The 24,868-nt window shown below is 41.8% G+C and overlaps 1 protein-coding gene across 1 annotated transcript in view; it reads left to right on the forward strand.

Moving 5' to 3' along the window:
• Slco5a1 (solute carrier organic anion transporter family member 5A1) overlaps positions 1-24,868 on the forward strand; it is a 97,388-nt gene that overhangs the window by 45,081 nt on the left and 27,439 nt on the right. Inside the window, exon 4 of the mRNA XM_055603485.1 lies at positions 9,657-9,821. Coding sequence (XP_055459460.1) covers positions 9,657-9,821 — 165 coding nt within the window. The remainder of the gene's footprint in view (positions 1-9,656; positions 9,822-24,868) is intronic.

Here is a 24,868-nt window from a genome sequence, read left to right on the forward strand (position 1 = left end):
AAACATATAATATATATATATATATGTATATATAAATAATTTCTTGTATAATTCCCGGAAGCCATGGAGACAATAAAAATATCAGGGAACCTTCACTCCAGCACAGAGTATATCATTATCATGCAGACTAAATGAACCCAGATCTTCTCTTACTTCTCTTCTTCTATGTTAGTTTTTAACTCTGCTTCATAAAGCCACTGATAACTGAGGGCTCTTCTTACTATGGGTTGTAGGATGAAAATTTATGTTTCCAGGGCTGAAAATGTAGCTCAGTAATACAATGCTTGCTTGGCATGTTCAAGACCCTGGGTTCCATCTACACACACACACACACACACACACACACACACACACACACACACACCTGTCTTTAAAATACTTTTCTGCACAATGAATTGTTGAATGAGAGAAAGGAAGAAAGGTCATTCCTGTGGGCTGTGACAGCTGACATGGAAATGATGTGGATTAGGTGCTTTTTTTCATTGCTGTGATCAAATCTCTGACAAGAAGAAACCTGAAGAAAAGGGGGTTGAAAGGGGATTACTTTTGACTCATAGTTTGGAGGGCTGGTCTCTGTTATGGTGGGGAAGGCATGGGAGCAGATCATGAGGCGGCTGGTCATATTACACAGGAAGCAGGAAGCAGAGAGATGAATGCCTGTATGCAGACTGTACTTGCCTTTACCTGCTCCTCTCCTCTCCTCTCCTCTCCTCTCCTCTCCTCTCCTCTCCTCCCCTCCCCCCCCCCCCCCCCCCCCCCTCTCTCCTCTCCTCTCCCTTCCATTCCCCTCTCCTCCTTTCCCCTCCCCTGTCCTTTCCCCTCTGTCTCTGTCTTTCTCTCCCTAGCCCATAGGATGATCCCTCCCTTATTCAGGATGGGTCTTCTCATCTCAGTTAAATAAACTTCCCTGGAAACAGCGTCACAGGTAAGCTTGGGGTTTGTCTTCTAGGTTAAGTCTAAATCCAGTCATGCTGACAGTGATATTTGACATCACATAGGGAAGAAGATGTACCAGGGTTTCAAGCTCAGATAACAGACACAGGGATTAGCAGAGAGAGGCAGAAGGACAGAACTGAATTGGGATTTTCAGAATCTACCCAGCCTTAGTGTGCGAGGCCTTTGCTAAGTGCTGCAAAGAAAGTAAAGCATTAAAATGTCAAGCCAAGGTTTTAGCTCAACAGGGTGTCTCCCAAAACGCTGCAGCAATGCCGCTTGGGTTGCACTGCCTTGGCCATCTTGTGTGTGAGAGTCACCGGGCTGCCCTGTAGTTTTTTGTTTAGCACCTTTAATTGAAGGCTGTTGTTGGAGATCCAGTATTTACACAAGGGCAAATACTTTTCAGAAGCCTTCTTCACACAGTGACACTCAAATTCATCCTGTTTTAGCATTACCAGGGAGCTCCAGAATTCCTGATTCAGGGGATCTGGACCTTAGCATCTTAAACAACTACCTAGGTCTCACTGGTGCGGTGGGTTGAGGGACCGGTGGGCTGCAGAAAAGATCATTGCTTCTTAATATACAATAATGAAAAAGGCTTTGTTTTCCACAAAGAAATTAGAGTGCTTCTGATGATGATGATGATGATGATGATGATGATGATGATGATGATGATGTTGGAGGATAACCTTTTACCTTGCTGACCAGGAGGCTCGGTCTTGCGGCCATGTTTAATTCCCTTCCCTTATTTGGGCATATAGAGTATGAGCTAAAAGGCAGGTGAAAACAGGCCTGGCAAAGAGGCCCTAGGGATGAAAGTGACTGTGGAGTTACTCACGTGATGAGTTTCCATCCAGAAAGATGGATGACAGGGCTCATTGTTCCTGCATCTAAGAAGCAAGGGCATGCCATGGCCTGTTGATTCTTACAGATGCCCTTTGGGCCTGGCATGTCCATTTCCGTCCGTGTTTCTAGTTTAATGGCTCGGGGACTCTGCAGCTAGGCTGCAAGGTCACTGCAATGCAGAGCAGAGGATGCTGTGCACAGTGCCTTGGAGGGGAGGCTCAGGAATTAGGATTTTTTTTGTAGGGTCTTAATTTTGGGGAGCCCCAAGAGTTATTGGTTTCAAGGATAATGTATTGGAAGTGGAGATAACACTCGTCTCATACTGCAAGATAAATCTGATGCTGGTTGGCGTTTCCACCAGGTTTTTTGACTCATCCATGGACTTTTTATAAAGACCTTTCCAATATTTTTCCATTATTTTAGTTCTGTATTCCCTTTACATCCTGATTGCAGCACCCCTCCTCTCCTCCCAGTCTCCCCCTCACACATACCTTCCCCCCGTTCTCCCTTCTTCCCCGCCATCGGTATCAACTTGCCCTGGCACATTAAGTCCCTGCAGGACTAGGCACATCCACTCCCACTGAGGACAGACAAGACAGCCCGGTTAGAAAAACAGGATCTAAAGGCAGGCATCAGAGTCAGAAAGGGTACCTGCTCCAGTTGTAGGGGGACCCACATGAAGACCAAGCTGCACATGTTCAGGGCCCCTAGAATTAGTCCATGCATGCTCTTTTATTGATGGTTCAGTCTCTGTGAGCTCCCATGGGCTCAGGTTAGTTGACTCTGTAGGTCTTCTTGTGGAGTCCTTGACCCCTCTGGCTCCCTCAATCCTTCCCCCAACTCTTCCATAGGACTCCCTGAGCTGTGTCTAATGTTTGGCTGTGTGTCTCTGCACCTGTTTCCATCATCTGCTGGGTGAAGCCACTCAGAGAAGTTATGCTAGGCTCCTGGCTACAAGCATAACAGAGTAACAGATTTAAAAGTACAGTAATGATAAGTGAAATAAGGGAAAAGTGTCACACATCCAGTGCTTGTCAAAGAGAGAGCCAGGAGATTTCAGGAAGAGATGTTCAACAAAGCTGCTCTGAAGCGATTTTTAATGTGTAGATAGTGATTGCAGAGAGGCCGATGCCATTGAAGAGGCTAGCACACCTTGCAGGGCCCTTAGGTGTGGAAGGTAGCAGGTTTGCCCAGGAGGCAGAAATAGGAATGCGCCAAAAGCTAGATCAGAGCCATAATTGGGATTTCTTTGGGATAGTAAAATTAGAAAAAAAATATTGAAAGAATAAAATTGATGGGTTATATTTAATTTGGAAAAATATGGGAGCTGGAGAGATGGCTCAGGGGTTAAGAGCACTGGCTGCTCTTCCAGAGGACCCGGGTTCAATTCCCAGCACCCACATGGCGGCTCACTAATGTCTGTCACTCCTCTCCCAGAGGATTAGACTACCTCACGTTTGCAGGCAAAACACCAATGTACATAAAATAAAATTAAAAAAAAAAGAGGAAAGAAAAATGTGACAGAGGAAGCCGGATGTCTATGGGAGGAAAGGAACATACAAGCAGATTATAGGGCAGGAATTCTTGTAACTAAAAAGGAAAAAAAAAATCAGAATGTAAATGGACGGTTAAAATATACTGAGCGTAGCACCAAGTAATCAGCATTCATACTCATGAATTCGGATCTTGAGGAAGATGTCAGATTAAATTGTGGATTGTCTAGTATTACCAGCCAGCATGTCATTATCCTGGGGCTGGTGCTTCACAGAGGGGATTACTCAGTTACTCACAACCGAAGCTTATGGAAGACCTCTCCCACCTATGCGCTGTATAAACAAAACACCGGATTTGTGAATACGGCATTCCCTTTAGAGCATTTTAATTATTCTTCAATGGACTTGGAGTACGGAGCAGCCCTCAGTGTGTCCTGTGTAGCCTTTCAACACATAACTCAGCGCCCTCTGAACTACCCATTCCCCGTAAGGAAATGGTGCACTGGGCCATTCATTTCATTTTCTCATACATAGACGTCATTTTTAGTATACATTGCTGTTGTATAATAAAGAATACTAGTGAATAAATACACCCTAAGGATGTTTTAGTGCCTCCTGTGGGCTCACGATAAAAGCCACTGTGGGTTTAGCGGGAGCAGCTATGATGAGGGGTCTTTAGAGTGACAGGTGCTCACACTTCTCTCGACAAAGGGATGCACTTCCCACTGAGAGTAAGTTCTCTGTAAGTGCCTCTCTTCTTGAAAAGATGGCTGTACCTTTGTTTTTGCTGCAAATGACTGCCATCTGGCTTCAAACGTGTTAGTCTAACAAATGCTTCAGCCCTGTCTAAAGATTTGCAAGGTCATTGAGAAAAACCCATCAGATTCATGGCAGCATACCCTTTTGGTGAGTAGAATGCAGCTGACCTCTTTGTCTAAATGTGTGTGATGGGAGGGTCACCCGAACTGCCGTTGGCGTCTGTCTGGAGGGAGCAGCGGACCTGCCAACACGGTTAACATGTCTTTTACAAGTGTTTTCTTTCTTTTCTTTTTTCTTTTCTTTTTAAAAAAAAAAAAAAAACAACAAAACAAAACCAAACCAGTGTCTCACTTCATAGCCTTGGGTGACCTCGGAATTCACAGAAATCTAACTGTCTCTGACTCCTGGGTGCTGGGATTCAAGGTGTATTCTTCAGGTCTGGCCACAAGTGTTTTCTAGATATTGACCATTTTATGTTACATTCTCTTGAGTTTTGCTGCCTTTCCTTGCATGTTTCTTCCTACAATTACTTCTATGTAAGGTAGAAGGCCATCTCTTGGTTTTAGCGTTGACCTCACCTTAACGCTGAATCTGGCTTGGTGGTACACATCTTTCTTTACCTGCTAGTTGTCTTGTCAGCCCTGAAGTTGAAATTTTTTCCTCGTATCAAATGATCAGAAGCCTGATCATCATTGTCATTCCCAAACACCTCTCTCTCTCATGGTCTTCACGGCATCTTTGATTGTATAAGAACACATTATACATGGCACCAAGGAACAAATCTAAAATATAGTCTGTAGCATTTAAGATTAGCTGTTGGATTGCAAATCCATAGACTTGGCAACTTCTCAGCTAACTCACTTGTTAAAGCTATGCTTCTGAAATGGTGTTAGGTCCATGTGAAGGCTACAGGAAGACACACGGAGTCTTGGCTACGTAGCGTCATTTTGAGTCTCCCGGAAGTTGCAGACATACACTCACCCACATACACTCTTCCCCCTCTCCTGTGTTTTCCCTCAGTGCAAGGGCACCTTCCTGCCTGCCCACTGGACAGCCATCAAAACTCAGAGATATGAACTATTTTCACTATCTAAACCACAGGCCTGCCTCCCCAAAGGTGCCCTTTATGGTCAAGATCCAATCCTTCAACATGTACCTAGTCTTTGGGGGTCTCTCCCAGTCTTGGTCAGATCCTCATCTTCCAGTTCTTCAATCTTAACCTTTTCTTAAAAGTGTAGGCTGTTATCTTCAAAGCCTATTCCTGGGGGTTTGGTGTTGTCTTCTGGTCTAGGTACTTTTTAAGGCTTAGCACAAAATCAATGTTACCCTGAATACACTCTAACCAGGCAGATATCTGCCCATTAATCTGATAGATTAACCCTTTGATTCCTGGATAAGGTTCCATTTGCTAGGTTTCTCCATGCGAAAGTTAGTTAGTAGAGTAATAAACCAATACATAATTTATAAGTGCCTTATAGAAGAATATTTTGAGGCTACATAAGACCAACGAACTCCTGTTCTTCATAGCCATTATGCTTTGTGACATCACCATGAACACCACATCAGCAAACATGGAAGTACTGTTTCTAGAGGATACACAGGGTGGCTCTGTCACATGTGATCAACAGCTCATCTGCACGTGACCTCATTTTGTATTTAATCATTCACATGTAATGGCTGCTAGGTTCATTAAGTTTGAGGTTATGCCAAATGCCTGGAAGTCATGCCTGAGTACCCATGCCTGGGTACCCATACCTGAGTATGTATTTCCCCCTGAACTCATTCATCACAGCCCCCTGAAATTAGGGGCACCACGGGTGACTCCCTTGGCGGCTTCTTATTTTACCTTTTATGCTTTGGAGGTAAAGTCTTGCTGTATAGACAAGGCTGGCCCTCAACTAGTAGGTTCTTGTGTCTTAGCCTTCTAAGTACTGGAGGCATAAAAGTATGATATTAAGGACCTTTTAAATAAACAACAACAACAAAAAAAAAACATAACGAGAAAAAAAAAAACTGTGACAAACTATTATGGCAAAGACCCATCTTCAGCAATCAGAGCTGAACACGTTTTCCACCTGTGCCAGGAAAGGGAAGTGTGGATGACTTGAGCTTTTGCTGTCTTGGGTGTGGTTGTGAAAGTGCAACAAGTATTAATTTTAGGCTTACGAGTAGATTTTAGCAAGGAGCTAAGTTGGCCAGCACAATACACAAATGGGATGTACACTGTTCCCGCTGGATTTTCGCATACTTCTTTTAGCATCCATCGAGCAAGAAAAAAAAAAAAATCAATGTCCAAAGTGATTCTCTTTGTCAATAAGATCTTCGGTGCTCATCTTGTGGTTTCTGTCTTCCAAACTCTGAAGTCTGACATGTCTCTGTTCCTTTTAGTAGAAAGTAACTTTTAAAAGCCGAGAACTTCATGGTGAGTGGGCTCACTCCTCCTGGGGCATTTTCATGTCAAAGTCCTGTTTGTGAGAGTACGAGGACACACCCAGACACATGCATGTGTGTACGCATCTATCTGCTGCCTGTCAGCCAACCTGTTAGGTCTTTGGTCTGCCAATCAAATCTGCCAGTCAATCTGTTCTATCGTACCGTGTCATGGGGCACTTCATATTCTATCAGTTATCTATCATCTAGGTATCATATCTATTTACCCATCCATTTATTACCATCTGATGTATTTATCACTTCTCTACGCACCTGCTCCTCTAATTGGTTTATCCGAGCACTTTCTAGGATCTATCTGGTTCTTTCCACACTCCTTTTCCGGCAGTTAGTGATCTTTGATTTCCATCACTCTTCATTATAGTTATTAACTCAGTTTCAACATGTAAACACCAGCCTAAGATATGGTCCTACATCCTTTGGCTTTTTCAGGACATTTGGGCAGAAAACCAAGCCCCAGTCAATGGATATGGAGGGTGAAAGGAAGAGTTATTGGAAGTCTGAACTTTGCTGATTCTTCTTAAATAACAACTGACTTTGGTTTTATTTATTTAGATTTAGTTATCTAATATATTTTTAATAGATGAGCGAACATTCATGTATATGTACACACACACACACACACACACACACACACACACACACACACACACTCTTACCCTTGAAGCTAAAAGACCATTTTATCAAGTTGAATGTCTCTAAAGGGAAGCCAGTATAGGAGCTGGAGGGACGGCTCAGCAGGCTACAAGCATATACAGCTCTTGCAGAGGACCAGCCTTCAGTTCCCAGAACCTGTGCAAGCAAGTGTCTGAAACTCCGGCTCCAGGGCATCTTGATTCCTCTGGTCTCTGAGGGCACCTGTATGCACGTGCCAATGCCTACACATAGACATACACAGTGCACACAATTAACAACAAACATGTCAGGAAACAAAACAACAATTTGAGGTGATGCATATGATTTAAAATATTTGTGATACAAGTGTTATCATCTTGTGTTTTAAGCCTTTCTTCTCCCCCCCCAGATGTTTTAGATTTAATCTTTTGCCAGCTAAACTTAACTAGAATCTTTGAATGTTGATAAACTTAATTTATCAACCTAGAAATTTCGGATATGATGGTTTTAATTTAAGGTTTATAGGATAAAATATGAAATGGTTTATCTTTGTTAAAGGTCAAGTCTGCGTATTAGCTTTCCCCTTAAAATCTTAAACCTTATAAGAATAGAAAGACCCAGAACATTACATTTCACTATATTTTGAAATGATATTAGCGAATACTCTCTTAGATTCTGGTTAGTGGGAGGTTATGAATTATAGTGTCAATAAAAATTGGCTAATCCTCCATTACTATTGTGATGTAAGAGATAAGTGTTTTCTAAGATGATCTTTTCCACGGAGGCACAACGATTATACAAGTATGCGTCCACTCATTCTGTAAAAACAAAAAATGTAGAAATTTATAGGTTTCCATTTACCCCCCTTTCGACTTAGTCACAGCCCTTAGGTATTTGGTATTAATGTATTAAGAAGTCCTCATTTGATCTTCTACAAATACATTCTTTTGGCTGTTTTATTTTTACTCAAATATGGCTATATGACTATATTTATGTGTGTTTCCATAGCTTGCTTTACTTACCAGTATTACTTTTTAAAATTCTTTTGTGCTAGCACATACATCTGTTTCATTGTTAATGACCACTTCATATTCAATTATATGGCTATACCATATAATTGTTTAAGCATTTCTCATTGATGGTCATTTAGCCATCCCACATTCTTAGATTATAAATGATGTATCTGTAGCACATTCTATGAAGTAAGTACCTACACCTAAAGATGAGATCTTCCTCCTCAAGAGGCTGCCCAGAAGGCATGGAGTATCATCTCTGGGTCCTCTGTCCCCTTAGGATGCCGTGGCCTTTTGTTCTTCAATCCAAAGTACCGGGGAGTGCCTGACCCAATGTGATGCCATTGCTTTAGCTGTGAATATTTCCTGTTTTATAAACAAGGCCAAAAGAGCAGATGTCCACAACCATCCTGATGCTCTGCTTTGGGCATCTGCAGTGTGGGACCAATGGCATGATGACTCTGAAATGAATCTTAGGCGTAAGAGATGGCTCAAAGAGTGCTTGCTGCATTTCCTGAGTTCAGTTCCCTGCTCTCATTTTGGGTGCTTCACAACAACCAATAACTCTAGCTCCAGGGGATCTATTAACCTCTTCCTGCTTCCCAGAGTACCCATACACACCTATTCATACACGAGCTCTCTCTCTCACACACACAAACACAGTAAATATATATTGGATTAAAAAAAGAGAAATGCACCATTTCAGGATAGTGGTAGCTGGGTGAACTGGAAAGTATAATATAGGATTAATTCACAAGTATTTTGCATATTAAACAGCTTTCAGGATCTAAAAACATGTTTTAATTAGTGAAAAAACAAATAATTCATTTTAAACATTTTTTAAAAAGTAGGAGTCATAGATAGGCTGGATACTGTTTATGAAGACATTTGTGCCTGGGTACGATTTTATATGCCTTTTCATTCATTATTTTGGTTGAGAATTAAGAAACCCAACTCTTCGAACAGAGCTGGTTTCAAGCGTCATCAGAAGCAGGGTGATGGTGGCACACTCCTTTAATCCCAGCGCTTGGCAGGCAGAGGCAGACATACCTCTGAGTTTCACTCAAGCCTGTTCTACATAGTGAGATCCAGGACAGCCAGGGCTATACCAAGAAACTCTGTCTCGAAGCCCCCCTCCTCAAAAAACAAACAAACAAACAAACAAACAAACAAACAAAAAACTGTCATCAGACCTTTCTGTTTTTACTCTATTGTGGCGAACGTTGCCGAGATTATTTTCAGTTCGTTAAAAAACAAAATCAAGGGGCTGGAGAGATGGCTCAGAGGTTAAGAGCTCTGGCTGCTCTTCCAGAGTTCAATTCCCAGCACCCACAGGGTGGCTCCCCACCATCTAAAGTGAGATCTGGTGCCCTCTCTGGCAGGCAGGCAGGCAGGCAGGCAGAACACTGTATACATTAAACAAACAAACAAACAAACAAATAAATAAATCTTAAAAGAGAAAAAAGAAAAAAAAAAAGCTCAGTTTTTTTTCTGTTTCCCATCCATTGTTTATAACATGCATGTGTCATTTTTGTCGTTTTTGTAGACCTACCGAGAGCAGCTGTCAGGATCTTAAGCAACATGACATTCCTTTTTGTGAGTTTGTCGTACACAGCCGAGAGTGCCATTGTCACTGCTTTCATTACCTTCATCCCCAAGTTCATCGAGTCACAGTTTGGTATCCCAGCTTCCAATGCCAGCATCTACACTGGTAAGGCACTGCCGCTAGGGCGACGTGGCAACACGGTCCTAGACTCGGCGGAGTGAGTGGTGGGGAAGCCCGGTGCGTGGGCGCGGTGCCGGCTCCTGCCGCCGCAGGGGATGTGACGGGATGCGCTTTCTTAGATTCTGATTGCAGTCGTGTGATGTCTTGGCTGACTGTGTTTTGGGGAGAGGAGGGTACTGCCTATGTGTGCGTTTTTTGTGATAGGCGACGAGATTCGAGTTTAAACGTGTGTGGATCTTCTCGTGGGTTAACGCGGATCGTAAAAACGTTCAGGTATCGGGGTTTTCCGTCCCGGAACCTGCGTAGATCCCACGCACGACGTTTAAAGGGACGTCTTCTGAACGTCGGCTTCGATGATGTGTGTCTAGTCAAGCTGACTCTTTACGTCTCCGATACGTGTAGGGGACTAGCCCTCAAGCCTCCTCTGATGGTAAATACGATACCCAGGAACGTGGGGAAATCGATTCTCAGATATTGGGGGGCGCGATTTATGGTGTTACGTGATACTCTAAATACTTCCTTTGTAGTAGTAAAGGCGGCCAATGACTCCACCTGCGGAGAGTTCAATTTATCAACAAAGGATAAGTCAATATTTTGCATAATATTAAGTTTTCACACAGCGTGGTTTCCTTCTTATTCCTACATATAAACCCAGCAGGCTTGGATTATCTAAAAATAAACGGAAAAAAAAAAACAAAAACAAAAACAAGACAAAACACCAAACCTGTACCCCGTAAAAAGAGAAGTTGATTTGAAATGTCTGTTAGCTTGTCTGGCAATCACTCTGTTTGCCTCATATTGTATAGAGAAGGGCGTGTAAACTGGTTGTGTGTCCCGCGGTTGTAGATTGTTTGCTAAGTAACACATGGCTGTGGGCCTCTGTACCTTGTGAGTTAAAATGTGTTTTTGCCCTCTTTGCCTTCAAAAATGCTTTCCTCTCTTGCTGTAACATCCCCAGATCACATTTCAGCTCGGCTCACAGAAAATCAAAGGCCCCTGTTCCTACATTAATTCTCACGCTGGCCTTTGTTGAACGGTGAGTCCTGGGGCAGGGGAGTAATTGCTGCTGGGACTAGAGTCAAAGCTCAGGCAAACGGTCCCCAACCTCAGTTTTCATACAAAAAGGTGCGAATGGGAAGAAGGTTCATAGCCAAGTAGATGTAGTGCTTGCTGCGTTAAAACAAGCGCTACAGGGTTCTTCAGGGCAGCCCCTCTTTTCCAGTCACGGTTAGCGTGTCACCATGCTCTGTGAGACTCTGAGAGGGAGACCCAGAGGGGGTGTTTCTCCAGGCTTACTGGGCTACAAAACAGCCTTTTATTTACTCATCAGGGAAGGATGCCATTGTTACTTATTTAGTGTGCATGTATGTGTGTGTGTCTGAGAGAGACAGACAGACACTGTCTCAGTATTTCATTTAATTTCTTTTGAAAGTGAGCTTCCTGTGCAGACTAGGATGGCCTGGAACCTGTGAAGTTCTGGCCTCAGGGATCACATCTGTGTGAGCCATCACATTGTGCAGAAACCTATCTCTCCAGCTAACAGTTTTTCTTTGGCAAAATGTGGGGAATCAATCACATGTGTCCCTATCCTAGACAGGAGGGGAAGTACAGAACTGTGTGTGCCATTCCCCTCTACAGTTTTCACTCCCGGCCTCCGGGGTAGTTTGCAGCTGAAGAGAATTGAACACAGATAAATGCGGCCACCTCTTAAGTGCAGATAGAGGAGAGGCTAGCTAGACAATTTTTCTTTGAGAAAAAAGTGGAGGAAAAACATGAGTGGGATCTGGAGGGTTGTGGGTAGAGACCCCAGCTGTAGGGTCGAGACACTTGTCCAAATGAGGCTAGCTCATGAAGGCGGTTTACCATTCCCCGACGGTATAAATAACTCCAGGGTGAGAGAAGCCCCGTGACCAAGCACAGTTCCATTCTCGGTCAGTATCCGGCCGTTATCATCAGTGGTTCTTCCGTTTTAAAATCATGGTCAGTGCTTTTCACAGTGGTCACAGTCTCCTGCGCTTCCCAATGGCCCAAGAGTGCTTTCTCTTGACTATTGTCCTTTGACTCGTAGACAAAAAGTAAATTCAAGAATATTTCAGGACAGAAGTTACACTGAGACTAAAAGAATAATGTTTTCTTTAAAACTCCTTTTGGGATTTCTGCCTTGTCGTAAATCAGTTCTTCCCACCCTCTGGGCATAGATTTTAATTTTTTGAAGGACTTTGATGTTTTTGTTTTTGTTGTCATTTTGTTTTGCTTTGTTCTCCGAAGCCCTTTCTATACATGTAGAGTGAAGTGGAGACTCATGAAATTTTTCTAGGAAAAAAAAAAAAAAAAGATTTTTACAATACTGTTAATTTCTGACCTGACTTTTTTTTTTTTTAATTTAAGTTATCCTTTCATTGTTATTGATTGGTTGAACCCAGGGCACCATGTATGCTGGAATGTCCTCTATCACTGAGTCCTCCATCACCCTAGACTTATCCTTTATTTTTGGAAAAGTATTGGATAATTATCTCAACCCACAAAATTTCTTGTGTTGTGTCATAGGATCAAAAACTACCCCGCAAGTCTGTAAACACTGGCTCATTCATGTTGTCACTCCACACTGGCACTGGATGGGGCTCAGTGCCTTGGAGAGGACTGGAAAATATAAAGACCTGACCACGCCTACCATTGCTTATGACTGGCAGGAGAGACAAAACTTATGAAGTAAGTTAGGAAAGGCTGCTTAGGAGCTGATTTACAGAATGCTAGCTACAGGCAACAGTTAATATATGCTTAGATATTACTCAAAGGAGGTTTTATATGTTCTCATTACCAAAAGAACACTTTAGAACTATGGATATATTTTATTTAATAATTAAATAAATATATGTATATAGGCATATCACTTTGTACCCCATATAAAAATGTTTAATTAAATTTTATAACTAAAAATAGACCTCCCCCCCCAGGTTGCTTTGATAGAAGATTTAGGCTCCAGAGATCATTTTGGCTGGTAATGATGTTTGAGTGGCTTTCATGACAAAAACATCTATAACCAAGCTATGTATGTATGTATGTATATATCTATCATCTACCTATCTTCTATTTATCTATCATCTCTATCATCTATCTATATATCTATCCAACTATCATCTTTATCATCTATCATTTATCTGTTGATCATCTCTATCATCTATGTATTTACATATGTATGACTCTATCAATTTACCTATCATCTAATCTATCATCTATCTATCTATCTATCTATCTATCTATCTATCTATCTATCTATCTATCTAATAGTCAAATTGTCTATTTGGGGTTGGGAGAGAAGACTGAATAAAGCAGATTGATAGAGGGTAAGAGAGGGAAGAAGATAAGGCTGGTTCTAATGGGAAAAAATAAAGAAAAAAGTAAATGAGAGCAGTTCCTGGAAGGTGAGAAATAGAGGAGCCAGCCAGGCAGGCAGATATGAGCACACTTCCAGTCATGGGGGCCTGACGGTTTTCTCAGCGAGTGACAGCACTACTTTGCTTTACGATGGTCACTCTGGAGGACCCCTGTGTCCCGGTGGAGATGAGGATGTCAGTCCCTGATAAGGCTGTCATCACACAGTGAACTCTGACCCGCAGCAGTCCTGTGTGAATGTCTAACCAGTGGCAGGGCTGTTCCTCAGGACCCGCTTCCTGTGTGCTCAGTCTCCTTGCTAACCCAATCAGAGTCACACTGCCAACCCAATCAGAGTCACACTGCTTGGATAAAGTACTGTGAAGCTGACATTTTGGTGGGAAGAACCATGAAATACCAGTTGGACACTGTGACCTTTTACTAGTCTCTCCCCTTCTATTTTCACACCACAGGCACCTGCAGCTTCCTGGTCCCACCCTGAGAGCAATTCCTTCTCTCTCACGTTCTCCCTTCTAATTTCATACCTACACATGGCATTTCTTGCGCACAAAGTATGAGGCACTAGGTATTTTCCTATGACGGGCGTTGTTTAATGAATGTAATTAAAGCTTGTGCTGTAGGTGTTGTTAATTATGCCTATTTTTTTTTCCAAAGAAGGAAACAACATCTGGGAGGCTTAAATAACTTGCTTAAAGGCAAATAAATGCTGGAGTTGTATATTTCTTGGCCATCCCATTGCCTTAGCTGAAACAGTAGGAAAGGCACACGTTATGGTCATTGTGTTCACTCAGTTTTTCACTGTTCTGAAATGTCCTGATGGTGCTTTGCTTTTGTCCTGTTCTGCAGGAGTCCTCACTGCTGAGCTGGGTCAGTGGCATTTTTTTTCTCTGAAGCATTGTGACCTTTCTGTGTCACCTTTGCCTGTCATCCTACCCTTGGGTGTACATAGTGACAAAAAGTTAGACACAAATGTATGTTACAGTAACTCCAGAAAATTGTTTTGTCCCTCCAGTCTAGAATAATCAAATCCATTACCGTAGGAAGGGGATTAGGTCAGGATTTTGTTGTTGTTGTTTTAGCTTTGCTATACATCTTAGTTACTGATTTGTAGTAGCTAAAATAAGGCAGTACTCCAGAGCTTACACCGAAGCCTTTGACAATGGCCACATCTTAAACACAGGGCCAACTCGCACCTTCTTAGACTTGTGTCGCATTTGCAGCTCTCCTAAAGCTAGTTCTTTCATGTTACAAAGATAGCTAAACATTCAGTTTTGCAGTAATTTTATAAACATAGGCATATATTTTCTTTTGAGCATTGATGTTTTGTTTTAAATACAGAGTAAGGATGTTCCAGAATCCTTTCGCTTTCCAAGGTTAAGCTATGGCATTGACTCCAAGAGCCTTGCTGGTACTACATAGAAACCCGTACATCTAAGAGAGAAGGAAGGGGACCGGGCTTGCAAGACAGCTTGCAAGACAGCAAGACGGCTAGAGTCTGCTCACTAATCCCATGGGCTGTAGGAACTATAAAGGGCTCTTTGTCTTTGAGTAGAGAGACATTCATGACACCCAGAAATATTTATCTTTAGTGCTCAAGAAAAGTATTTTTTGTTGTTTCTTTGGTTTTTTTGTTTTGTTTTGTTTTGTTTGCATGCGATGGTGCATGCATATAATCCCAGCACTTGGGGAGGCAGATCTCTGTAAGTTCAAGGCCAGCCTGGTCTAGAAAGTGAGTCCGGGATAAGCAAGATTACACAGAGAAACCTTGTCTCTAAAAAAAGGTTTTTTTTTTTAATTTAAATTTTTTATTATTCTTGTGTGTGGGTGGGTGTTTATTATATGTGTCTCTGTGTGTGTGCATGTGTCTGAGAGTGTGTACATGTGTGTCTGTGTGTGCTCAGGCCTGTGTGTGTGCACCTGTGTGTGTGTGTGCGTGCAGGTGGCTGTGTGGGTGTCTGTGTGTATAAGAGTGTGCACATCTGTGTGTGCATCTCTGTGTGTGTGTTTGTGTGAGTGTATGTGTGTATGCATGCTTGTGCTTGTGTGTGTTTTTGTGTTTGATATGTGTGTGGAGGTTAGAGGGCAACTTTTTGGAGTTGCTTTTTTCTTTCCATCTTTATATGAGTTTCAGGATTGAACTCATGTCGACCCTGAATTAGGCTTGTAGCATGTAGGCATGTAGTGCTTTTACCTGCTGAGCCATATCTCTGGCTTCTGAAAGAGTGGCCAGTACTCCTGACTGCTGCGCCATCTCTCCAGCTTTTTTTTTCTTTTAAATATTGGTCGTTGGAGTAGAGCAGCAGATAGCATTGATGGCGAGAGACAGCAAGGGATTTGCCGAAGGATACTCACGCTTACAGTGAATTATGGTTCTCTTTGTGTGTCTTTTTGATGGCTCTTCCTCAGATCACCAGCTGTAGCCTCTGGGTGGCCAGGTTATCAAATTACCAATTTATCACTGTGCGTGTGTATGTGTGTGTGTGTGTGTGTGTGTGTGTGTGTGTGTGTTTGTTCTTTCTCTTTATTACTAAAATTTTGGAGTCAAGCTGACTGGAGAGTAAATTCATACAGTGACCAGTAATTTAAAACAATATTACTATGGAAGCTCATGGCTTTCTATGTTTGACGTGCTCTTCTCACATTGATTATCAAGTACCCCTTCCACACAACCTCAGTGGTCTTCATGGTTTCTGACATGACAGAGATGACTTTTGCTTTGTATATATCCATCCCAAATCTGACAGGAGCCTACCATAGAGGGCTTCTGTTAGATGTTTTTAAGGAATCTTGGTGCCTTGTAAAGAAAGCGGTATTTGAAAACCACTTTCTATCTGGACAGGAAGTCTGCTCATTGCTACAAGGTTGTTATTATCTATGTCATATATATAAATATATATACAGTGTATATGTGTGTTTGGTGTGGGTGTGTGTGTGAGAGAAAGAGAGAGAGAAGAACTGGCAATGTGGCTCAGATTTTATTGTGCTTTTCCTGGATTCAGTCCCCAGTATTGTATAAACTGGGTGTGGTGGCCCATGTTTGGCATACTACACCTGTAATTTGACAACAAAAGCAAAGTGGTCAGAAGTTCAAGATCAGCTTGGGCTGAGACCTTATCTGAAGAGACGAAATCATGATATTGGGCCATCCAACTTGAGGTTATGGATAATTATGATTTTATTTCTTTGATATTCATGATAGCTAATGTTATCAACTCAAATATCTAGAATTGGGTAGGAGATAACCTCTGGGCATGCTTTGAGTGGTTCTCTAATTTAGATTAATTGGGGGAAGCAGGGCCAACCATACATTAGGTAGCCCTTCCTTGGGCTGGGATTCTGGACTGATTAATGGGAGGAAGTGAGCTGATCATGAGTATTCATCTCTCTGCTGTTAGACATCAGGTGAGGAGATGCCTCAGACTCCTGCCACCAGCACTTCCCCGCCATGACAAACTGTAGCGTCACATTGTGAACCAGAAAAGCTCCTTCCTTTCCTAAGCTGATTTTGTAAGTTATTTCATCATAGCAATGATGCGATCCAGTATTATATTGTATATAATACACACACAGTATTAACTAATAATAACTGTACAGACTAATACAGTATTATATCGTAATGTCTTTCCTCTGCTGAGAGTCATTTCCCTAATAACTTTAACACAATCACTTTGTGCAAGTCTGCACTCACATCGACATGTGCACAACGTAAGTAGGGATTCAAGCGCACTCTCAGTATACAATAAACAAAGGAAGACCAGTTGTAGCTTTGGGGCTCCTGTTATTTGAATTATGAAGATTCTTACCACAGACACACACACAAGCAGTGTCTTAACTCTGCTTGAAATAATCCTGGTTTGTTTGGTTGTGTCTGACATATTGTGAGTTTGTTTGTTTCCAGCTTTGAGAGAGGACATTCTTTTTATGTTTTAAACTGCAGAAAATATTGTAGGATTTAAAAAAAAAAAATAGAAGCTGTACAAAAAAGTATGTTCAGAGAAGCTTTGATTCCATCCTGGTTTCCTCTGATTCTTTCCTCCCTCAGAAGCCATTTTACTGATTTATTCTTCTTTTGTTTCTGTTTGAATACATAGATTTACCTCCATATAAAGTAATAATAATTATGCATAAATGTACTACAATACACCAATCATTTTTATTTACTTTTTTATTTTTGAGATTATAATACAATTACATTATTTTCTGCTTCCTTACTCTAAAAGTTCCCCCTTTGTTCTCTTCCAAATTGTTGGCTTCTTTTATTAATAATAATTGTTGACATATGTATCTATATGTATTATATAATATTTTTAAATATAAACTGAGCAGTCTGTATAACAGTACCAATGTATGTTTTTCAGGGCTTACCATTTGGTGTTGGATAACCAATTGGTGTGCTCTTCCCTGGGGAAGACTATTTCTTCCAATCAGCATTCTTCAGTTGCCTAATGTTCTTTGTGTGGGGTGGAAGCCATGTGAGCTTTCTCTATCTACTCTGCTATGCCTATGTAGAGGAATTTTAATTCAGAACATGGCAAGAGATCACATCCAAAGACTTTCTAGGTCTGTGTGGTATGGCTGGAATACAGAGACACCTTTAATCCAGGACACAGAGGTAAGCAGATCTCTGAGTTCAAGGCCAGTTTAGGTCCAGGTGTAGTGGTTAATCCCAGCCGTTAATCCCAGCACTCAGGAGACAGAGGCATGCACATCTCTGGATTCTACTGAGTTCTGTTCAGTTAAATCCGTGAGTTGAGAGGCAGTGCAGTGGAATTCAGTTTGTGGAATTCAAAGGCAGGTTTGGTTTTTTTTTTTTTTTTGGGGGGGGGAGAGTTTTACAGAGAGAGGTTGAAGAGAGAACAAGCTAGACACAGGTGAAAACAGAATGAGCCAGAGAATGAGAAGGACCCAGAAGATTAAAACAGATTGTTAGAGTTAGTTTGAGGCCAAGCAAAGTAATTCAGTGAGAAATGAGAGAAGCCAGATTGAATCAGTCAGTTTGGAGAGGCATTTAAGCCAGAACAGCTGAATTGAACCAGCCAGTCAGAATTCAGAAAGAACAAGAAAGGGTGAGCTTATTTAGCAGTAAGTCTCAGAGACTGAAGCCATTCCAGACCTAAATTAGATTGTATAGAGGCTAAACGCTCCAGGACTAGGCCTACGTTAGCAGAGGAGGCTATATGCCTCCAAGATGACAGTAAGATCAGGAGAATAAAAGTTACTTTTACATGCCTATTAGTGTCATCCTTGTTATATTGGTGAGACTTTATGGATGTAGCTTCTGACGATACTATGAGATATAATCTCACATCTAATTCCCTGACCTTTTGGCTCTTAAGATCTTTCTGCATCTTCATCTACAGTGCCGCGTGAAGCCCAAGAGTCGTTTTGTAGGTGTTCCAGTTGGAACTGAGCTCCGCAACTCTGCATTTTGGCTGGTTGCGGTTCTAGCTAGTGGCCTCTATCTATTGCAAAGAGGCGTCTTCTTGCAGAGAGTTGAGGACTATACTTACCTGGGCTTACAAGGATAAGTGCTTAGAGTGCAGTTAGGAAATATGTTGTTTTAGTGACCCATTATTTCACTAGCACTGGGTGGTTCGTTAGGTTTCGAGTACCAGGAATAAAGTATCCCTCTTGTGGAGCAAATCTTAAGTCCAGTTAGAAAGTTGTTAAAATACACGTGACCATTGCATCCTTAGGGTTGGGCCACACTGTTGGTTATCGCGGTTCATAGGAGTCATAGCTGCAGAGGACTGTTGGAGGCTTCCTTTCTTTGGTACTTGAACATACAACATTTTTTGATATTTAAGTTCGTATACAAAGTAGTGGGTTTCACTATGGCATTTTTATTATTCATCATTTTCCTTTTTTCTTATTCACCTTGCCCCCCCCGCCTTTTCCCCATTTTTTCCTTTCCCTCTTGTTGGTCCCCCCCCAAATGTCTTCCCCTTCTGCTTCTATGTTTTAACTCTCTCCCTTCCCTTGGAACATGTTTCTGTCTTCTCATGGTCCCCTTTCTACTTTCATCAAGCACACACAGAAGAATAAGAGGAGGTAGAAGATCAGAGTGTAATATCCCAGTTATAGGCAAGTAAATAAAGAAGCAGGTGCTCGTTTAAGCTCTCCTGGCCTACAAGTGCTGGCCTTACAGGGCTAAAGACAAATTGTTCTCATTTCCAGCTCATTCCATCCTCTCTCATTTCCTCAGAACTGATTTCTGTAACACATAAAAATCACATCCAAGGCTAATGAATGCCTTGGCTCTTCAGTGTAGACAAGAAATGCTTGCTACCACACAGACAAGAAATATCTTACTCTTTTTATAGAAATAATAAAACATGCTAAGCCATTATTAGAAGGTGAAGCGATGTCTTTTTGTAACCTGAACCATCGCAGAGTGGACCATAGAAAAATTGCCATCCTGGCAGGCTCATTTCTGCTCATGCTGTTCTCCCCCCCCCCCCCCCCCAGCCAGAGGCACAATACAGACTCCAGTAGCCATCTTACCCTTAGAACAATCAGATTTCAATCTGCCAGATTCTTGGAGTCATTGTACCGGAAGTCCTTTTATAATGCTATATTTGCAGAAAGGTGCTCTAATTAGTTTGTGTTCTGACTTAAGTGACATTTAGGAACATTATAGGTATAAATTTCTCCTGTAGGATACTTAGTATATATTTGTTTTATATAGAGTAGTAGTAACATCTTCCTTAAAATTATTTGAAATATATACTATGTAAATACCAAATTCTTTAGGGGATACAAAAAAGTTAAATAGCTACTGCTATAGCATGGAATTTTTAATTTAATTTAATTTTTTTTTCTTTTTTTTTTTTTTAAAGAATGAGCTGGGTGTGGTGGAGCACGCCTGTAATCCCAGCACTTGGAGAGGCAGAGGCCGGTGTATCTCTGTGAGTTTGAGGCCAGCCTGGTCTACAAAGAGAGTTCAGGATAGCCAAGGCTACACACAGAAGCCCTGTCTTAAAACAAACAAACAAAAAAGAAAAGACAAAAACAAACAAACAAACAAACAATAAGATTGTTTCTTATTATGTGGCCCTGGCTGACCTGGGACTCACTATGTACCATCACCATGGCAATGATATAAATGTATTTAACCTTTTTATCCTTTTTCTCGAGGAATTCACTTTTCCATAAGTACCTTACATGGTTGAACATAGTAATGTTTAAGTTTTGGAAGGAAATTTGAGCTATAGGAAGAAAATTGGTCTAAAATCCTTTCACTTTTGAGATAAATGGAATTTAGAAGGATAAATTGTACACCAAGTTTCTATAGATAAAACAATTTTTTTTCACTAATAAAATTGAACACATATTTCCAGAGAAAGCAATAGCTTAAGTGCTTGAAAAAATATAATCAGCAGAAGGAACAAAACTTCATGATTTAAACGTGTGGTTCTGGAAGTGATGCAGATTTGGAATACTGGATTTATAACCTCAGCCCTGAGAAGCCAGGTGTGAAGCCAGGTGTGAAGCCAGGTGTGAAGGCACATGCCTGTAATCTTAGCACCTAGACGCCTGAGGCAGGAAACACCCAAGCTCTAGGCTAGTCTGGGCAATCTGAACAGATCCTGCCCCCTCTTTTAGTTAGAATCAGAGCACTTGAGAGTCCACCTGTGACCTTAGCCAGTTATTGTTTGAAGTCACTCATCTTAGAGACTCATTTTTTTTTAATTTTATTTTTTTCTTATCAGTTACATTTTATTAACTCTGTATCCCAGCTGTGTCCCGATCCCTCATTCCTTCCCAGCCCCGCCCTCCCTCCCTCAGGGGAACAAGGACTATTTCTAACAGGAACTCAATGACTGGCTCATTTTTTTTTTTTATCTGCTCTGTAAACTGAGGAAGTGGGAGAGATGGTCCTGTGTTAGGCTTAGAAGGTGTTTTTGTTTGCTTGCTTGCTTTTTGAGCATTAGAAAAGTGCACTAGGAGAGGCTTCAACTAAGTGAGTGGCCCAGCGGCCCAGACTGCTGTCAGTACCCACTTCCTCGTGGCCTTGGAAACTGGGGGGTCTGGAGTCTGTGCCTGCATTCTCAGCAGCAGCATGGGAAGATTGAAGAAATCCATAGAGCCAGGAGAAGGTAGCTACTCCTTTAATCCCATCCCTCGGGAGGCAGAGGCAGAGGCAGATGAATCTCTGTGAGTTTGAGGCCAGTCTGGTGTGGGGTATCTGAACTCTAGCTGTCGGGCTTGTGAGACAAGTGATTTATCTACTGAGCTATTTGCTGGATCCCCATCAACAGGCTGATCAGGGCATCAACACTATTCAAGGGGAGACTATATGAACAGTCTTTTTAAACACATGATTCTGGGACAAGCAGATAGTTTCATGCAAAAGAATTAAATATACCCCCTCATATGTTAAATAAATGCAAGATGGATCAAATTATAACATAAGAGGCTTTGCTGGGGTGCATCCCCGGGGTTAGGGTCGGGGCCTGAAGAAGAGTGGGTGCAGGAGTGACAAGGGAGGAATGAGTCAGGCACGGGGATTGGAGGAATTTTACATGCTGACTGACTGGCAGTCTGGGTGCTTTTTTATTTATACAGAACCTAGTAGGCAAGGGACAGGTGCATGTTGCTCCAAAACACAGATCATATCATTTTTGTCCACAGACAAGTGTTTTAACTTCTATTTGGTCATAAGTTTATTCATTATTGATAAACCACTACAGAAGTATCTTTTACAATCAATTTCCCTCATCAATCCCACAACCCAACTTTTAACCACGTTGCAGTTTCAAGGCCATATTTTGCCAAAGCATGACAGCCGGTTCTCAGGCTGGTAGCTCTTGAGGTTTCAGAGGGAGTAGACAGAAAGAAAACATCCAAGCCAGCCTGGGCAGATTGTCATGTCCCAAACAGCATATTATCAACTTTTAATTGTCAGAGTGCTAATTGTTATTAAACCCAAGAAGAAAAATCTTCAGGCCAAAGCTGCTGCAGTTATTATTTAATTTCTGCCAAAATACAACATTTTTATTTTACATATTTGTAGAGTTTATTTATATATCTGATCTCAGTATCTTTTCTACCTCAGTTATATGACACCATAGTGGCCCCATATAAGTTAACTTTTTCTAAGAAAGGGAGGTCTTAATATTTTATTCTTTTATTATTTATTCACACCATTCTTTGTCCATTTGCAGTAGGAAGAGGCTTTTAATTTGACTTGCTGCCAACTTCTCCAGCCTGCTGAATATTGTTTACCTTTTCACGTTTACTTCGTTTTGATGATGTGTTCCTGAGTAAGTCCAGGGGCAAATGTGCCAAGAGCATCTTTGAGTCAGAGCCTCATAAGGAGGTCTCTGGCATAATTATTTGAGTCACAACCTCCATGGTGTATATATAAAGAAGACCATCAAGTAGGGCCAGATAAGGAGATCTCCCTAAAAGTGGGAGAGATAGTATGGTCAGGACATTCATGGGGAGGTTTACAAGCAGCACTGCTGGAAGGAGGCATAAATGATTTATAAGAAAATTTCCATCAATCCAATATTCCCAAGCTATACAAATAACAAAAGACCCCCAAGCATGCGACACATAAAGACCAAGGATCAAGGCCAAAAGGGTGGGAGACTGCACCACAGCGACTGCGTCACTCAGTTCAGCTTTTCTGGACCTTTGTCAAGCAGCTGTGCAGGCTTTATGGTTTTTGCTGTTTTCATTAGATGTGGCTGTCCCAAGGCTTATAGTATTCCTAGAAACAAGCATGCTCACAGATCATTGTGGTGTTACACTAAGCAATGTGGGCAATGGAGAAAACCAAATAAATCGGCTTTCATTAGTATTAAAAACTTTTGTATCAAAGGACAGCATCAAGAGAGTAAAACAGATTCCCCACAGGATAAGGGAAAATATTTGCAAATCATATAGCTGTTATGGCAACTGTGTCTAGAATAGTTAAAAACTTCTAGATCAATAATAAAAAAAGGAAAAGAAACCAACTGTAAGAAATGGGGAGAAGATATGAATAGACATTTCTCCAGAGAAGGTATACAGATGGCCAGAGCAGGCACAGGGAATGGCACTCAATCCAACTGTTTACCAGAGAAATGCAGCTCAAAGCCACGAGTTACCGAGACACTTTATCACACCTATTTGTTTGGCCACAACAAAGATTGTCTTTTAAAACTCTTGGTACAAATGTGGAGGAATGGAATCCTTATGCATCGTTGAATGATCTCAAAGCCGCTCTTTGGAGAACAGTTCAATGCATCTTCAAACACGTGATCTGGAAAGTACACCGTGAGTCCTGCTTCCACAAGGAATGAAGCTTCCAACCACATTAAACAAGGTAGATATGACTCCACAACAGCATTATTCTGAGTGTCCCTCTTGTGACCATAACCCCAGAAGCCCTTCACATGAAGTGTGAGTAAAGAGCCAGGCATGGACACAGTGTGGTTTGGCCCAGGACATTTAGGGTAGAAATGAAGAACGGAGCCATGTTCTAACCTGGCCAAGCCTCGAGAACACGCATGGTGGCAGGAGACCGAGGTATTATGTGGTCCTATTCAGACACCTTAGAGAAACCCATAGAATGAGACAGATCAGTGGTTATCACCAGGTGTAGGGGAAGTCGGCAGGGCATCGTCGTGTTGCTGATGGACTGGCTTCTTTGTAGGTGAAAACTGTTAAAGAATGGTATTGCATGTCTCTGTGAGTGTCTTGTGCATGTGCAGGGCTGGGCGCTGTGTCACTGGAGCTCGGTGGTCAGGGGCTTGCCTAGCCTATGTGAGGCCTCGTGTTCAAGCTCCAGCGCCCTTGCTCATGTGGGACTGTAGGTCGAGTAGGCAAGTTCCAGAGCGCGTGATTTACAGCCCAGTGAGACTGTGGATTCTTTTAAAAATGAGGAGTTGGAGAGATGGCTCGGCATTTAAAAGTGCTGGCTGCTGTTCCATAGGACCTACGCTTATTTCCCAGTATCCTTATGGTAGCTCACAACTGGTTCTAACTCCAGTTCCAGGGAATCTGATGCCCCATTCCGATCTTTGCTAGCAACCACTGACGACAAAAGGCCCAGGTCATCTGCACATGCGCAGTAACTTGCTTACTCTTCCTTACTGTTTCCGGAAGCCAGGAGATAGTGGGGAATAAATAAGCATACAGAATATACGTGAAGGCAAAATATTCATACACATAAGATAATTGTAATAAAAATGAAAGAAAATTAAAATGTGTTCAGATTAGTGATTGGACTACAGCACAAAATGACCATTCTGGTCTACCGTATGTACCTGACGGAATAAATAAAGTAATACATTTTTTTAAAAGAGCATCTGGGCTGGATATGGCGGCACACACCTTTAATCCCAGCACTTGGGAGGCAGAGGCAGGTAGATCTCAACCAGTTTGAGGCCAGCCTGGTCTACAAGGTGAGTTTCAGGACAGCCAGAGCTATCCACAGAGAAACTCAGTCTTGAAAAATCAAAACCAAAACCAAAATGAAAACGAAAACAAGAATTCCGTCTGGTCTTTTTGAGTGACAGGCTATTTTAATGGGAATAGTTAGGTGTGTCAAAGTTTTTTAAACTCCTCCCTCCCCGATTTGTTGAACAGAGTCTTAAAACTCCTCTTGCTCCTCCCAAGGGAAGGAAGGCCTTGTCAGGTTTTTACAG

The sequence above is a fragment of the Psammomys obesus genome, unplaced genomic scaffold (genome assembly GCF_907164565.1).
Source record: "Psammomys obesus unplaced genomic scaffold, mPsaObe1.curated_primary_1811, whole genome shotgun sequence".
Classification (NCBI taxonomy): domain Eukaryota; kingdom Metazoa; phylum Chordata; class Mammalia; order Rodentia; family Muridae; genus Psammomys; species Psammomys obesus.